We start from the raw sequence: 15,239 nt of genomic DNA, 5'->3' as shown, positions 1-15,239 counted from the left end.
ATTTGCAGTACTATCCTCAGCAGATGAGTGTTCCCCTTTGAAGGTCTTGATATCATTCCGTCATTTCTGTAACGAGCAAAGACTATTCAGTACATTTCTTTTGCGTGCATATATCCACGTCACCTACGCCTGCCCATCAAGCCGGGACGAACGGGGTCTCGTACGGCCGCTCGGCCTGGGGCGTGATGCGTGCCAGATGGCGACGGTCGCCGCTCCTCCAGTCGACGAGGGCAGAATGCTGGGTGACGCGGTTGTCCCAGATGACGACAGTGCCGGGCTCCCACTTGACACGGGCCTGGAAGTCGGCGCCATAGGCGAGGTGGTCGTAGAGGAACTTGAGCAGAGCGTCGGACTCTTCCTTTTTGAAGCCGACAATCTCGCGAGTGACTGATGGTCAGCGGGAACAAGGGAAAGGAAGAAAGGAAGAAAGGAAGAAAGGAAGAAAGGAAGAAAGAAGAGAGCAAAGACATACACTGCGGGTTCACATAGATGGCCTTCTCGCCAGTGGCCGGGTGAGTGCGCACAACAGGATGGGCATGGAAGACGGGCTCGCGGCGCGTGATGCTGCCGCGGGCTTTGCTGGTGTTGGCCTGCTCGATGCCGGAGTGGGTGGCCTGAAGTCCGTGCAGGCGCTGCTGCAGGCCCGGGCTGAGGCGGTTGTACGCCTCAGCGGCGTTGACAAAGAGCGTGTCGCCGCCGCTGGCCGGGCCGTCAAGAATGTAGAGGAACGTGGTGCCGGGCGGCTGCAGCTCGTACGAGACGTCCGAGTGCCAGGCGACGCTGTTGGTGCGCGTGGCAAAGAACTGTTCCGCAAACTTGTCGCCGGCACCGCGATGCACCAGATGGATCTCCGGATAGCCGGCCGGCTGGCCCGACGTCGGGTGGATGTGGTGACGCCCAAAGTAGCCACCAAACGCGAGCGCGTCCGCGATCGGCAGATCGGCCAGGTCCTGCTCCCGGAAGGCTACCACCTTGCGCTCGGCCACGAACCGTGCTAGCTGGTTTTTGCCTGCATCCGAGAGCTGGCTCAGCTGCACGCCACGCACCTCACTGCCCGTCGTCGGCGTCAGCTCCGTTACCTGTGCCGTCGCCGGCAACAGGTCCGGGAACGTCCGGTCCGCATCCTTGCCATGCTCCACGTGCTCAAACGGTACCAGCGGCGGGTACTTTTCCGTGTGGTCCCATGTCGGCAGGTAGTTTGTGTACTGCGAAACAGCGCAAAGCTGGAGTCAGCCGGGAAGCGCCTTCATGCACTTGCCGTCACCGGAAACCCACCTTGGCTGCGGCAAACTTGTCTGTACCATGCTCCTCTCCCTCCCGGTCGATCTCGGCCGGCGACAGCTGCTTGTAGTCGCCCGTTGCTGCAGTGGTCGTGTGCAGCTTCAGCGGCTGCAGCTTTGTCGGCACCGTTACGGTCTCGACGGCAGATGGTGGTGCCATGGTCCTGGTGTGGGTGCTTCAGAGAATTTCAGAGAATTCCGAAAAGAACTGCTTCCTGTGGATGTTGCTAGGAGAGTAAGATGCTGAGGGAGAAACTGAAGCCACGGCATTCTTTCTCCAGCAAAGGGTAGAAGCCCGCCGGCGCGTCTTTATACTCCATTGGCACCCATACGCCATAGGAGGGGCTCCCGTTAGTACAGCACGAGCAGGGGGGATCGTTCGACAACGACAAGCCAATGGGTCATGTCATAACCTGTGCGATACCTTCGATGTTGTTATCCATGGATGCGATGACGCCATCGACCATAAATTCCCACTTACCAATCCCCGTAGTTGCATATCTATAACGGAATTCTCGGCGCCTTCTCGGCAGGGACTTCCAGAAGCACCCCTAAAACAGCCAAGACAGTTGCAATATTTGACTGTGCTTGCGAGATGCCGTCAAGATGTGTCGTAGTGCACGAAGGGGCGGCGCTTAGTAAGCAAACACACGTACGAGAACCGGGCACACGCTGCTGCGCCATGTAACTGTAAAAGATACGGCCGGTTCGCTAGCATGCACATCTGCTCGGATGCGACCTATGGGAGGGACGGAATTACATGGCCGTTGTACGTTATAAATGATTTCATCCAGTCCGATAGGATAAGGAAAAGATCTCAGATGTCACTAATGCGTTTCATTTGACTGACTAGCTTTCAAACCAAAAGCTCTCGGTGGAGATGTAAAGGACAAGAACAGTAAGCCCCTTGAGGTACCCTAGGAAGGGAAAATGACTGATAGGATCGATAGCTGGTAGTTACGTTAAACGTCTTTGGTAGAATGCACTATTGATGGCAACACGGATAGTATATGCAATGTCAAGTGTCGTCTGTTTCCCTCACGACAGCTGAGTATTCGTATATTTAGTACTCCGTACACAGCGCCTATTGTTTCACAAGTAACTTTACTAAATTCGGTTATCTGGATAGTATGTAGGAGAGGATATACGGCGGGTTACGGAGTACTGCGAATAATCCGATCACAGGGATTTTGTAAATGTAGTGAACGTATGATTTTACATCCACGATGGCTCTATCTGCCAGTTTAACTATTGTATCGTTAGCCATCTTTTGTCAGGCGCTGAAAATCTACTCTCTTTGCCCGAGACCGAGCTAACATATGCGCATATTGTCGATGGACTGCATCCTAAGGACGTTGACTTGTAGCCGCATTGGAGTGCAGAACCGCCCATGTCTGAGCACGTTTCGCTATGTTCTGGTATCTTGGATCGAGCCCAGGTGTATCGTGACCTCTAGGTACGGTTTATGCTCAATAATAGCGACGCAAAAGCTATTTAGCTAAACAATCACCAGGAGCTTAATACCAAGCCCGTTCTTACAGAGAAGATGCAGAGCGGCCTGCTCAGGGTAACAGAGTACATGGTCGAGTTCGAGACTTGTCGTTGGCAAGCCTTGTTTGTAGCCGTGTTCAGATATATTAACGTGCGAAACTCGCTACCTCTACAGCCACGTCTATCTCTCAGATTAAGAAAAGGCCCCGCGCACAACCACCCCCTAATTTAGCTGCCACTCTTTGGTGGAACTATGTATGCCTTGTGCCGGTTGCATGTTCTAAATTGAAGCACAGTGCTGCAAGTACCATGACTGCAGCCAAAGCCTATTGTGCTACCCTTCTTGGCGAGCACGGAAAAAGAGGCAGGCTTAGGCCCGCGAAAACCGAACCTAGCAACCTGTAAGGTGTTGGGTCTCTACTTTTGTACATGGTGTAGGTGGTACGATACTATCAAAAGCTGCCCGTTGCTCGAACAGATTCCGTGCCTACTCGACTTGTGCTCAAGACTCTGTATAAGCGTGATTTCGCAGTCCTTTTCCGATTAATTTGCGGAAATGGATGCCACCATTTCGGTCCATACTCCTGAATATAGAATGTTGGTTTTCATAATCCAGATACAAAGATCATCGGGACAACAACTCCACACCAGGCCTTCGCTGCACTTGTACATGAAGAAATCTTCGGCAGAGGCAAAGACGACTTTGCGCCTCCAATAGGGTCCGTCCGGTAAGATTTTCGAACTGGTGATGCGTTTTCAAGAACCACATCTTATCGCCATTATGTCCAAGACTGTTCTGCCTTGGTATATGACAAGGACAGAGAGAGGAGAGGAAGGAGAAGGACCTAGCCACAAGAGTAGTAAAGTCTATTTCTTGTCACGTTTTATGCATAGATTGTGGTTGTATTTTGGCTCTTTACCCGTGCTTGAAGGTGCTGAGTGCGCCGCGAAAAACCCACGAAAGAGGGGGGGGGGGGGGGGAGAGAGGGGTTTGCGAGCAGCCGAGGTAACCTGCTAGCTCTTTGGCAGGCTGGCCAAATGCTTTTCAGAGGATGACAGTGGTTCTGCCTCCCGTTTGACAAATTGCACTGAAATTGGAGAGCGACTGGACGTGTTTTCTAACCTTAAAAGATGCGTGGATTTTTGCTGTTGCACAGTAAGCCATTGCCAGTTTTAAATGTAAAGGGGAAAGGCGTAAGAGAAAAATAGGCTGGTTTCGATAATGTGTGCACAGAGAAACACAGAATAGCTTTAATTTTATTTTAAAAAGGACCCCTTCGATATCTAACATGTCTTTCTATTCTACATTGCTCGTTTCTGTGAACAATACGAAGTTGTAAATACCTTCTGCCGTCCGTTAACTTTATTTTTGGATCAACATTTTCCGAGGCATCTATAGACGAAGGTTTAAGAATTATCTACAAATTCAGAACAAAAAGCCGAAGTGCCCTTAACCTTTGTCCCTGAATACTAGAGTTAATCTCGATTCGCAGAAGACCGAAATAGAATTTGGCGACAGGGGCTAATGAGTATGCTAAGACAATGTTACAAATGGTATCAGACGATGTAGGATGACGCGAAAGTATAGAGAAGGGGGATTACGCGGCGGGCCGCCAAGTTCCCTGTACATTTGAAAAGGAGTAGTGGAGCACCGTAGAAGTGCTGCGTACTCCGTACGCCGTAAGTTATCAAACAAATGAATTTTGTTTAATACTCCTGTAGAAAGATAGTTGTCCGTGATAGCCATGACGTTCTCTTCAGCTTCCTCTCATTGCGCTAACCCTCCTAATCGGCTGAAACCATCATATACTTACTATGGCTTACTCAGCACAATACCGGCGTAAGCCTATCACAGACATCTTCACCAACGACACCGACATAGACCGGCGAACATGTAGGCGAAAGGTGCCTATGCGTGTCCTGATCCTTGGGCTCGGCCGCACAGGAACTGCATGTATGTTTTGGCCACGTGCCTCCGTCTCTTACCTTTTCTTGGTTCGTATCTGACAGACCGACGACATAGCTATGCGGGAGGCTATGCAAATGCTAGGCTACGTAGACACGTACCATATGATGAGCTGCTCGATCGAGAACCCGCCCGATGCGCTCATGTGGATGGACGCCCTTACGGCAAAGTATGACGGCGTGGGGAAGCCGTTTACTCGCGATGACTGGGACCGGCTGCTGGGAAAGTGCCAGGCCGTTTGCGACTGGCCCGCAGTGGCCTTTGCTCCCGAGCTGATCGAGGCCTATCCCGAGGCAAAGGTTATCCTCATTACGCGCGACGTCGACAGCTGGCATGCGTCCACGATGAAGACGTTTTACTGGCGAGCTATGGATCCAGAGCTGCGTCTGCTGTCGTACGTTAGTTGGGCTGCCGGTATGTATCAGCCCATGATACGCAAGTTCTTTGACACCTTCTTCGAGGGTGACTTTCCCAATCGAGGCAAGGCCATCTTCATGCGGCACCACGACGATGTGCGCACCCTCGTGCCTCCAGAACGCTTGCTCGAGTACCGCATCTCTGACGGCTGGGAACCACTTTGTCGCTTTCTGGAACAACCTGTGCCAAAGTACGCGCAGTTCCCCAGTATCAACGACAAGGCCGTCTTTGTGGCTCGGTCGCGCCATCGAAACCGCATGCAGATAGCGAACGTCACTCTGCGTTGGCTGTTGAGAAGCACTGCCGTTATAGGTCTCTGGGTAATGATTATCAGGGTGCTGGGGACAGCGAAATAGCCTAGACTTTTGCCGCGCCATGCACTTTTTCCCAATGTTGTATTACTTCCCTCCTGTATATATTGTTTCCATAGACACAACGTATGGCCTAGATTTTCATAGATCTTCCACGTACATGGAACTGCTACTCATGTATTATCCAATAATGTTCGGTCCCCATGAGGTATTGCAGTCTGCGCTGATCATCGTTCTGGATGTCTAAATGGAACTCATCGGCCGCGTATATTTCCCCACTGTAATTTATCTGACGTAGGCTGCGTGGATCATCCCTATGAATGTCTGTCAAAAATATTGGGTATGTGGAGTAGAGAACATCGAGTTAGGTGCAATTTAACAACACACACGTACTCCGTAGAAACCATTAGATTCCCCATAATTATCGGCCGCGTAGGTTGCCAGCTCATATCTAATCAAGAGGGGCTAGGGGAGAGATGGGGTGGGAGGGGGTCATAAGGGGGTGCCGTGGAGGAAAAGAAGATATCTACGGAGTAGAGAAAGGGTATATAGGTCTGCGACTTATTGCTCGGTGGAGGTATTCCGTACGTCGTACTTGACAAGCAGATATGGAAACGGATTCAAGAAACCAGCTATGGCAATAGGTTCCAGGACGGCAACCGCAGCTCTGCACCGGCGCCTTAGCTCGGCCGAGAGCTTACAAAGTATCCGCAATTCAGCCATAGGCCTTGATGATGTCCCTATTTCTGTGGCCGACCAGACGGGACCGATAACCTGGATGGCACTACCCCGGAAGGGACAGCTCGCCATACTCTTCTTGTGTCGCTTTGTCGACTTTTTGCAGGTCGCCTCCTTGCAGGCGTATGCCTACTACCAGCTCAAGTCGCTCAATAGCACCTTATCAGACGCCCAGGTCTCTATCCAGGCCGGTATCTTGCAGGGCTGCTTCACGGGCGCACAGGTCCTCACTGCTGTGCTCTGGGGAAAGGCGGCGGACACTAGCTGGTGCGGACGCAAACCAGTTCTCGTCCTTGGGCTTGCCGGCACGGCTGTGTCGTGTATCGGCTATGGATTTGCGACGTCTTTCTTTTGGTCTGCCTTTTGGCGCATTTTTGGCGGTGGGATCAACGGCACAGTGGGAATCATGTGAGCATTCACCGTCTCGTCTAGCTGGGTAGGAATGCTAATGGCACATTGAAGCCGGACGATGATATCTGAGATTATCAAGGAGAAGAAATACCAATCAAGGGCCTTCCTCATCCTAAGTTATAAAGGACTAGGGTTTCTAGGCGTTGTCATTGACACTGTCCAACAGGCTTGGTCATTCGCTATTATAGTTTTTAAGACCTTTGAGCGGATGATCTAACGCCTATGCAACGGCGAGGAGTCGTTTGCCATCTGCTTAACGCAGTTAAATCTAAGTCTCTATAAACTAGACATTCCTACCGTAGACGTTGATCCGGCTCTACTAGACCCTAGCTAGCGACCGCCGTTCTGCATACAACCCTTCGCTAAAGTGTTCAACACTAACAAGGCGAAGGAACTACCCTTGTTAGCGGACGCGGAGCACTTGATTAAGCTAGAAGACGGCGTAAAGGTGCCGTATAGCCTGCTATACCTGCTGTCTCCCGCCTAGCAAGAGGAGCTCCGCCGCTTCATCGACGAGTCGTTGGCGAACGGGCGGATCGCCCACAGCAACAGTCCGGCCGGAGCCCCAGTGATCTTCGTCCCGAAGAAGGACGGTACTCTTCGCATGTGCGTCGACTACCGGGGTCTGAATCGGGTGACTAAGAAGGACCGCTACCCCCTCCCGTTAATCAGTGAGCTGTTGGATCGCTTGGACGGCGCGAAGGTGTTCTCTAAGGTAGACATGAAGGAAGCGTACCACAGGATCCGGGTTAAGGCCTCCGATTAGTGGAAGACCGCTTTCCGAACGAAATACGGGCTCTTCGAGTTTCGTGTTATGCCCTTTGGACTAACCAACGCGCCGGCCACATTTTAAGCATATATCCACCGCGCACTGGCAGGGCTGGTGGGCACGGTCTGCGAGGTGTATTTAGATAACATCTTGATCTACTCCCAGACCAAGGAGGAGCACGAAAAGCACCTCCGATTGGTTTTCGAGCGGCTAGAGGCCGCGCAGCTGTATGCAAATCCCAAGAAGTGCGAATTCTTTAAAGAGGAAATCGATTTCTTAGGGTTTGTCGTTACCACAAAGGGGCTGGCCATGGACCCCGAGCGGGTCAAAGCCATCGCCGAATGGAAGGCCCCCGAGTGCGTACGGGACGTTTAATCCTTTCTAGGATTCGCGAACTTCTATAGACGCTTTATTTCCCACTACTCTTGCATTGTGCGGGCCCTAACAAAGTTAACAAAGATAGGCCCTAGCCTGCCGCGCAAGCGCGGAGCCGTCGCTACGCAACCGTTCGTGTTAACCAAAGAGGCAGAGGTTGCTTTTAAATCGCTAAAGACAGCATTTATAACAGCAACAATTCTCCGCCACTATGATAACACGAAGCCCACGCGGGTGGAAACGGATGCGTCGGGCCACGCCATCTCTGGCATTATCTCCTAGCTTGCAGACGGCAAGTAGCGACTAGTCGCTTACTACTTACATAAGTTAATAGACCGTAAGATGCGATAGAGAGTAGGATAGCAAGAGCTCCTAGCCATCATCGAGAGCTTGGAGCACTGGCGTCACTATTTGGAAGGTCTAAAGGACCCATTCGTAGTCCTGACCGACCACCAGGCGCTAAAAGGCGTCGTCAAGGCATCGGCGAAGGATCTCCGGAACCGAATTGCCCGATGGGTGTTCCGCCTCTCAGCGTTTGACTTTAAGATCGAGCACCGCCTAAGGTCTACCAACCCGGCAGACGGTCTGTCCCGCCGACCAGACTACATAAAAGGTAATATTGTGTACGATGACGTGCTCCCCTCGCTTCTTAGCAAGCTACAGATCGCAGACCAGTCGTCGGGGCTCCCTGTGCCAAGAGCTCCGTTGTTATCAGTACAGGAGGCGCGGGTCGCCACCAGCCAAGAACGGCCGTTGCAACCCTAGTGCTCCTCCAAACTGTATAATACCATTCGCGACGCTCAAGGCCGAGACCGATTACTGGACGACCTGTTTGCAAAGGCTAGACGAAGCCGGGGGAACAACACCTATTATCTGCGGAAAGGGAACACCTTGTTCTACAAGGATCGCATCGTCGTCCTATCGGCGGACAAGCTGCGGGCAAGGCTAATTAGTCTACACCACGACTCCCCTATGGCAGGCCATATGGGAGTCCACAAGACCGTGGAACTCCTCACCAGGAAGTACCACTGGCCAGACATGGCCACTGACGTTCGTGCGTTCGTCGCGAACTGTTCGTTATGCATGAGCAACAAGGTCCCACGGCACAAGCCGTACGGATACCTCCAGTCCCTACCTATGCCTGTTCGGCCATTCCAGCACATTAGTGTGGATTTCGTGACCGGTCTTGGGCCAAGCTTGGGCTTGGACGGCCGTCTGTACGATGCTATCCTGGTGGTAGTCGATCGCTACACGAAGCACGGCATGTTCATCCCCACCCAGAAGACGGTCACGGCTGCCGAGGTCGCCCGACTCATCTACGACCGCGTGGAGACCAAGTTTGGTATCCCGGAGGTAATCGTCAGTGATAGGGACAGCCTATTCACCAGCCAATTTTGGCAGGAACTGATGTGCCTTCGAGGGGTCCAGCTGATGATGTCGACGGCGTACCACCCACAGACAGACGGTGGCACTGAGATCCTGAACCAGACCTTGGAGCGTTTTCTGCGAACGTTCTGCGGTCGCTCGCAACACCAGTGGACGCGGGTGTTAAGTACTGCGGAATTCGCGTACAACAACGCCCGCCACACCACAACGGGGACTTCCCCGTTTTATGCGTTATACGCATACCACCCTCGTTTCATGGACGACTTCCCTTTCACTAAGGCCGCGGTAGAGGGCGTGCGAGAGCGTGTTGGTCGGCTACAGGCCGTCAGGCAGAAGCTAGAAGTGTCGTGGGAAAAAGCAATTCGCCAACAGGAGAAGGGCTACAACAAGCGGCGCCTACACAAGGAATTCGTTGAAGGCGAATTCGTGGGTTTGTCGACGAAGCACCTAAACCTGGCCGGCTCGAAGAAGCTAAACCCGACCTTCCTGCGCGTCCGCATTGTGAAGAAGCTGGGCCCGGTTACGTATCGGGTCGCCTTGCCTTCGCAGTACGCCCGCCAACACGACGTGTTTCACGTTTCCCGCCTCGAACCATGGACCGCCACAGTGAAAGAGGGAGAAGAGCTCCCGTTCCCAGAAATAGTGGAAGACCAGGAGGAGTATAAGGTCGAAGACATCATCACTCACCTTGGCGAAGGGTCGCGGACCCGGTTCCTAGTAAAATAGAAAGGCTGGCCGGCCGAGTACAATACCTGGGAACCAGAAGAGCACCTGGCGCACGCCAGCCGCAAGTTGCAGTCTTACCAAGAGACTGCAAAGCGCACTCATAAGAAATGGGAAGACTACGAGGCAACGGTTAGCCGCATGCAAGCCGACCGTTAGTCGACCACTCCTGCCATTTCTTGCGCGATTGCGCACTATGAACTACTTGTTCCGGCTCTGGGGGCGCCCCCCAGAGCTACAAACCCAAAAAATACCGTCGGCGGGCTGTCGCTCAGCCACCGGCTACTCGTCACTGTCCTCCTCCGCAGACGCCCCCTCGACCTCTTCGTCCCCCTCCTCGCCGGGGTCATCCTCGTCCCCCTGTTCCTCCTCGCCGCTGGGCAAGCCTCCGCCGACCGGCATATGGTTTCCACCGGCCGCCAACTGGCCGCCCGCTGGCGCGCTCCCACCAGATGCTGCCGCACTACTGCCACTGGCTGCCGCGACCGCCCCACTGCCGCTGGCTGCGGCACCGGAAACGGTCTTGGCGCCTCGCTAGCGCTTAGCTAAAGTCGGCAACTTAGCGCGGGCCCGTCGCTTGCCAGGCGCCGCCGGAGGCAATAGCCGAGGGAAGACCACTACCTAGTTGGTCTAGGCCAGCTCGACCAGGGCCGCTATAGTCTACGGGATCCGCTTAAGCGGCCCCTCCGCTCCCGCTGTGTACTAAAGCGTGCCGTTACGGCCAGCTTAAACAGCCGCAGCACGCTGTGCTAGGGTAAGCATAATAGAACAAGGATCGGCCTAGGCGACGGGTTAGCGATAACTCGACAATAGGGATAAAGGGACTTGCCATTGCTTCAAGAGCAGTGGCAACTCGGGTCCACGCCTACGACGGCGTGCCCACGTCTAGGGACGTAAGCGGCAGGAGCCGGGCAACCTCTGCCGCCTGCTGGGCGGGCGTCAGGGTTAGCTCCGGCTCCCGCCGGTACTGGTGGAGGACACCGAGACGCAATGCAGCCCATTGTGCCGTCTCAAAACGTTCGCGCCGGGAGCGCTGGTCGGTCGCCGGGGGCTCCAACTTGTCTTCCTGCAAGGCGCGGCCAAGTTCCTTGGTCACCGCCGTCAGGGCTATCAACCTTTGGGCGATTGCCGCGCAATCGCCCGGCGCTGCGACGATATTGTTGACCGTCATCCGCTGAAGCAGCAACTCGTTCGTGCCGGCCAGAAATTCCCAAATGTATCGGGCCAAGCCCTCGATCTCTTCGGGGAGCTGTCGGTTAGCAATCGGCTACCGGCGCACACGAGTTAACGCACTCACTGGCAAGCACGACGTGTTGTCGGCCACACAACCGACGCAGCGCGCCGGGTTCTTTGGCGTGGCTACACACGAGAATTCGTGGTAGACGTCCAGATAGGCTTTAAGGACGCAGTTCAGACACGGAGCCTACCATGGGGTTAGCTATCGCTTAGCGGACGCCGTGCCAGCGGAGACCTACGCTCTCGGGAGACGGTGCGTGTGCCCAGGAAGGGCGTTTCGTAAAGTCTGCATCCACGAAAAAGTCCATCAGGACTTAGGAGCGGCTTTGGTTGGACATCGTCTATAAGCGATCGTTAGCTAGCCGCTGCGCGAAGTCGCGAACCGTTGCATCGACCTACTACTTAAGTAGGATCGAAGAAAAAAAAGGGCTAAAGAGGTAAGAGCAGTCCTGTGAGTGCGGACGAATTCGTCTTAAATCATAGGATGCACCCGCTCTTTTCTACCCTAAGGCAACAAAGAAGCCGCGTTATCAGACGTCTAAATGCGTCTTGAGAACTCGCTTAACCTTGCTTTGACAGCAAGGTGAGAAACGTCTGAAATCAGACAAAGGGACGTCCTGGCGGCAGACCGCCTCTGCTGTCTGGTAGGCGACAGTTCTACGATCGGCGGGCGACAAACGGCCGCTGTTGCCTCTGTCCTGCCCTGCTGGTGGTCGGAAGTCGCAAGCCCTGCGCCGCCGTTTTCGGTTGGCGTACACTGCACCCCTGTGCACCTGGTGTCCGAGGCTGGCCCCCTCGCAACACCCATCGGCGGCAACCCGAGCGTTCCCCGACCAGGATCCGAGCTGCACGCCTCCCGGGGAGCTCCAACGAACAGGACGACCCGTGCATTAGGCAGGATCCGGCGTTTACTGCCGCCATGGACCAAGCAGTACGTGTGCGCTTCCACGTTACCCGAATGCAGTCGCACAAGCAAGCGGTCCGCGACCGCTCGGCGACAGCCAATAACCCGGAGCGCTTGACTCTTTTTCCTAACTCTACAAGGGGAGGTTTTTTAACGAGCAAGTGGCTGCCGCGTGTGCACCTCTGGGCTGACGGGGGCGTCACCTAGGGAGGGGGGGGATAGTGTAAGGGTATTCCACACACGCGTCCCTACGCACCGGTTCGGCAACCAGTCGCTTACCAAGCGACGGACTTAACGAACTATCTTGACACGTTGCACGGGACTAGCACAGCCACTTAGCTGCGCCACGCCCCACTGGGTTTGCGCTACACCGCATCTTCCAGCCACGTATATATTAGCTGGCAGGCCTTCGCCTACCAATCTCCTATAGTTTGTTAACGACCGCTGGCGGGCGCCCGTGGCGGCGAGAGTTTCTCTGCGCAGGCGGCGCGGGCGGTCGTGAGTCGGTTTTCTCGACCTGCGCGGCCAAACCCGCGGCGCCGCCCCACAAGCGCCCCTCGATGGGGTCGCCGCGGGTTGTTGGCAGCCCCGGTACGCAGGTGTCGGTGGAGCTATGAGAGGGAGGGAAAAAAAAAAAAAAAAACATGCGGGAAGCGCGAGCGACTCTGCATTGTCCCCCCCCGCCTCAGGCGCTGCGCGGCGGACACAGCACTCAGGATGGGCTGCCCGGTTTACCTGGGCACCCGTCCTGGGCGAAGCCCATAAAACACGTTCCATATTCAATTAAAGGACTGCTTTCGGCGTCGAGGGAGGCTCGCTTTATAAGGCTAGAGCCCCGGGCGTACGGGACTGTCCGATGCCCTGGAGCGGTGGCGCTCGTTCGTCCACTCAACCAGGATGCCGGATGGCGCGGGGGGGCATATCCCCCCTCCGCGCCGCCGTCGGGCTACTGCTTTCGCTTGGCATTGCGGCCAGGCAGGCAGAAGCAACAGGAGATACCCTCTCGCCGGGAACGCTGCATCAGCTGCACCGGCGGGCCGTGGCCTCCTCCTTGGGCGGTTAGGTGGCACGCCCGCGGCTCGTCCGCGGGGCAGTGTAGGCCGTGCCGCTCTTGGGAACTCTGTGGGGGAAGATGGATGCCGCCTGGCGGATCGCCCTGGCCTCGCCGGGGCGCTCTGTCAGCGCGGCAGGTCAGCTAATCGCTTCTCCGCCGTGGACAACCCGCCGCGCTCTTGCGGGGGGGGGGAGTGCACTGCGCGGCGATTGCTGCCTGTGGGATCTGGCGCGGGCCTGCTTGCGTGCTGGGGACGCTCGCGGCGCCCGAAGCCTGGTCAGTGAATCGCTTCTCCGCTAGCCGCACCCTGCGTGCGGCGACACGGCCGCTCTGGGAAACCCGCCGCGATCTCGCGGGGGGGAGTACGTTGCGCGACGATAGCTACCTGGTTGATTCTGCCAGTAGTCATATGCTTGTCTCAAAGATTAAGCCATGCATGTCTAAGTATAAGCAATTATACAGCGAAACTGCGAATGGCTCATTAAATCAGTTATCGTCTATTTGATAGTACCTTACTACTTGGATAACCGTGGTAATTCTAGAGCTAATACATGCTGAAAACCCCGACTTCGGAAGGGATGTATTTATTAGATTAAAAACCAATGCCCTCCGGGGCTCACTGGTGATTCATAATAACTGCTCGAATCGCACGGCCTTGCGCCGGCGATGGTTCATTCAAATCTCTGCCCTATCAACTTTCGACGGCTGGGTCTTGGCCAGCCATGGTGACAACGGGTAACGGAGGGTTAGGGCTCGACCCCGGAGAAGGAGCCTGAGAAACGGCTACTACATCCAAGGAAGGCAGCAGGCGCGCAAATTACCCAATCCCGACTCGGGGAGGTAGTGACAATAAATACTGATACAGGGCTCTTTTGGGTCTTGTAATTGGAATGAGTACAATTTAATTCCCTTAACGAGGAACAATTGGAGGGCAAGTCTGGTGCCAGCAGCCGCGGTAATTCCAGCTCCAATAGCGTATATTAAAGTTGTTGCAGTTAAAAAGCTCGTAGTTGAACCTTGGGCCTGGCTGGCCGGTCCGCCTCACCGCGTGCACTGGTCCGGCCGGGCCTTTCCCTCTGGGGAGCCGCATGCCCTTCACTGGGCGTGTCGGGGAACCAGGACTTTTACTTTGAAAAAATTAGAGTGTTCAAAGCAGGCTTATGCTCGGATACATTAGCATGGAATAATAGAATAGGACGTGTGGTTCTATTTTGTTGGTTTCTAGGACCGCCGTAATGATTAATAGGGACAGTCGGGGGCATCAGTATTCAGTTGTCAGAGGTGAAATTCTTGGATCTACTGAAGACTAACTACTGCGAAAGCATTTGCCAAGGATGTTTTCATTAATCAGGAACGAAAGTTAGGGGATCGAAGACGATCAGATACCGTCGTAGTCTTAACCATAAACTATGCCGACTAGGGATCGGACGGTGTTATTTTTTGACCCGTTCGGCACCTTACACGAAAGTACAAGTTTCTGGGTTCTGGGGGGAGTATGGTCGCAAGGCTGAAACTTAAAGAAATTGACGGAAGGGCACCACCAGGGGTGGAGCCTGCGGCTTAATTTGACTCAACACGGGGAAACTCACCAGGTCCAGACACGATGAGGATTGACAGATTGAGAGCTCTTTCTTGATTTCGTGGGTGGTGGTGCATGGCCGTTCTTAGTTGGTGGAGTGATTTGTCTGCCTAATCGCGATAACGAACGAGACCTTAACCTGCTAAATAGCCCGCGTTGCTCTGGCAGCGCGCTGGCTTCTTAGAGGGACTATCGGCTCAAGCCGATGGAAGTTTGAGGCAATAACAGGTCTGTGATGCCCTTAGATGTTCTGGGCCGCACGCGCGTTACACTGACAGAGCCAGCGAGTTCTTCCTTGGCCGAAAGGCCTGGGTAATCTTGTGAAACTCTGTCGTGCTGGGGATAGAGCATTGCAATTATTGCTCTTCAACGAGGAATCCCTAGTAAGCGCAAGTCATCAACTTGCGTTGATTACGTCCCTGCCCTTTGTACACACCGCCCGTCGCTACTACCGATTGAATGGCTCAGTGAGGCTTTCGGACTGGCCCAGGGGGGCGGGCAACCGCCCCCCCGGGCCGGAAAGTTATCCAAACTCGGTCATTTAGAGGAAGTAAAAGTCGTAACAAGGTCTCCGTTGGTGAACCAGCGGAGGGATCATT

General features: G+C 54.5%; 3 protein-coding genes across 3 annotated transcripts; 2 read left to right on the top strand and 1 right to left on the bottom strand.

Moving 5' to 3' along the window:
- Nucleotides 1-136: 136 nt before the first annotated feature.
- CMQ_5762 (alpha-ketoglutarate-dependent taurine dioxygenase) lies at nt 137-1,440 on the bottom strand (the record flags this gene model as incomplete). The annotated part of the gene is made up of 3 exons (XM_014313349.1): nt 137-387; nt 473-1,205; nt 1,276-1,440. The coding sequence occupies 3 exons, from the start codon at nt 1,438-1,440 to the stop codon at nt 137-139; spliced, it is 1,149 nt and encodes a 382-aa protein (XP_014168824.1).
- Nucleotides 1,441-4,796: 3,356 nt separating this feature from the next.
- Nucleotides 4,797-5,510, top strand: CMQ_5761 (NAD dependent epimerase; the record flags this gene model as incomplete). Its single annotated transcript, XM_014313348.1, has 1 exon — nt 4,797-5,510. One exon carries the CDS (start codon nt 4,797-4,799, stop codon nt 5,508-5,510), a length of 714 nt encoding a protein of 237 aa, XP_014168823.1.
- Nucleotides 5,511-6,099: 589 nt separating this feature from the next.
- On the top strand, nt 6,100-6,615 carry CMQ_5697 (major facilitator superfamily transporter multidrug resistance; the record flags this gene model as incomplete). The annotated part of the gene is made up of 1 exon (XM_014313284.1): nt 6,100-6,615. One exon carries the CDS (start codon nt 6,100-6,102, stop codon nt 6,613-6,615), a length of 516 nt encoding a protein of 171 aa, XP_014168759.1.
- Between the last annotated feature and the right edge of the window lie 8,624 nt (nt 6,616-15,239).

This window comes from Grosmannia clavigera, assembly GCF_000143105.1.
Source record: "Grosmannia clavigera kw1407 unplaced genomic scaffold GCSC_89, whole genome shotgun sequence".
NCBI lineage: Eukaryota > Fungi > Ascomycota > Sordariomycetes > Ophiostomatales > Ophiostomataceae > Leptographium > Leptographium clavigerum.
The sequence above is the reverse complement of the archived record's forward strand: the minus strand, read 5'-3'. Positions and strand labels throughout refer to the sequence as shown.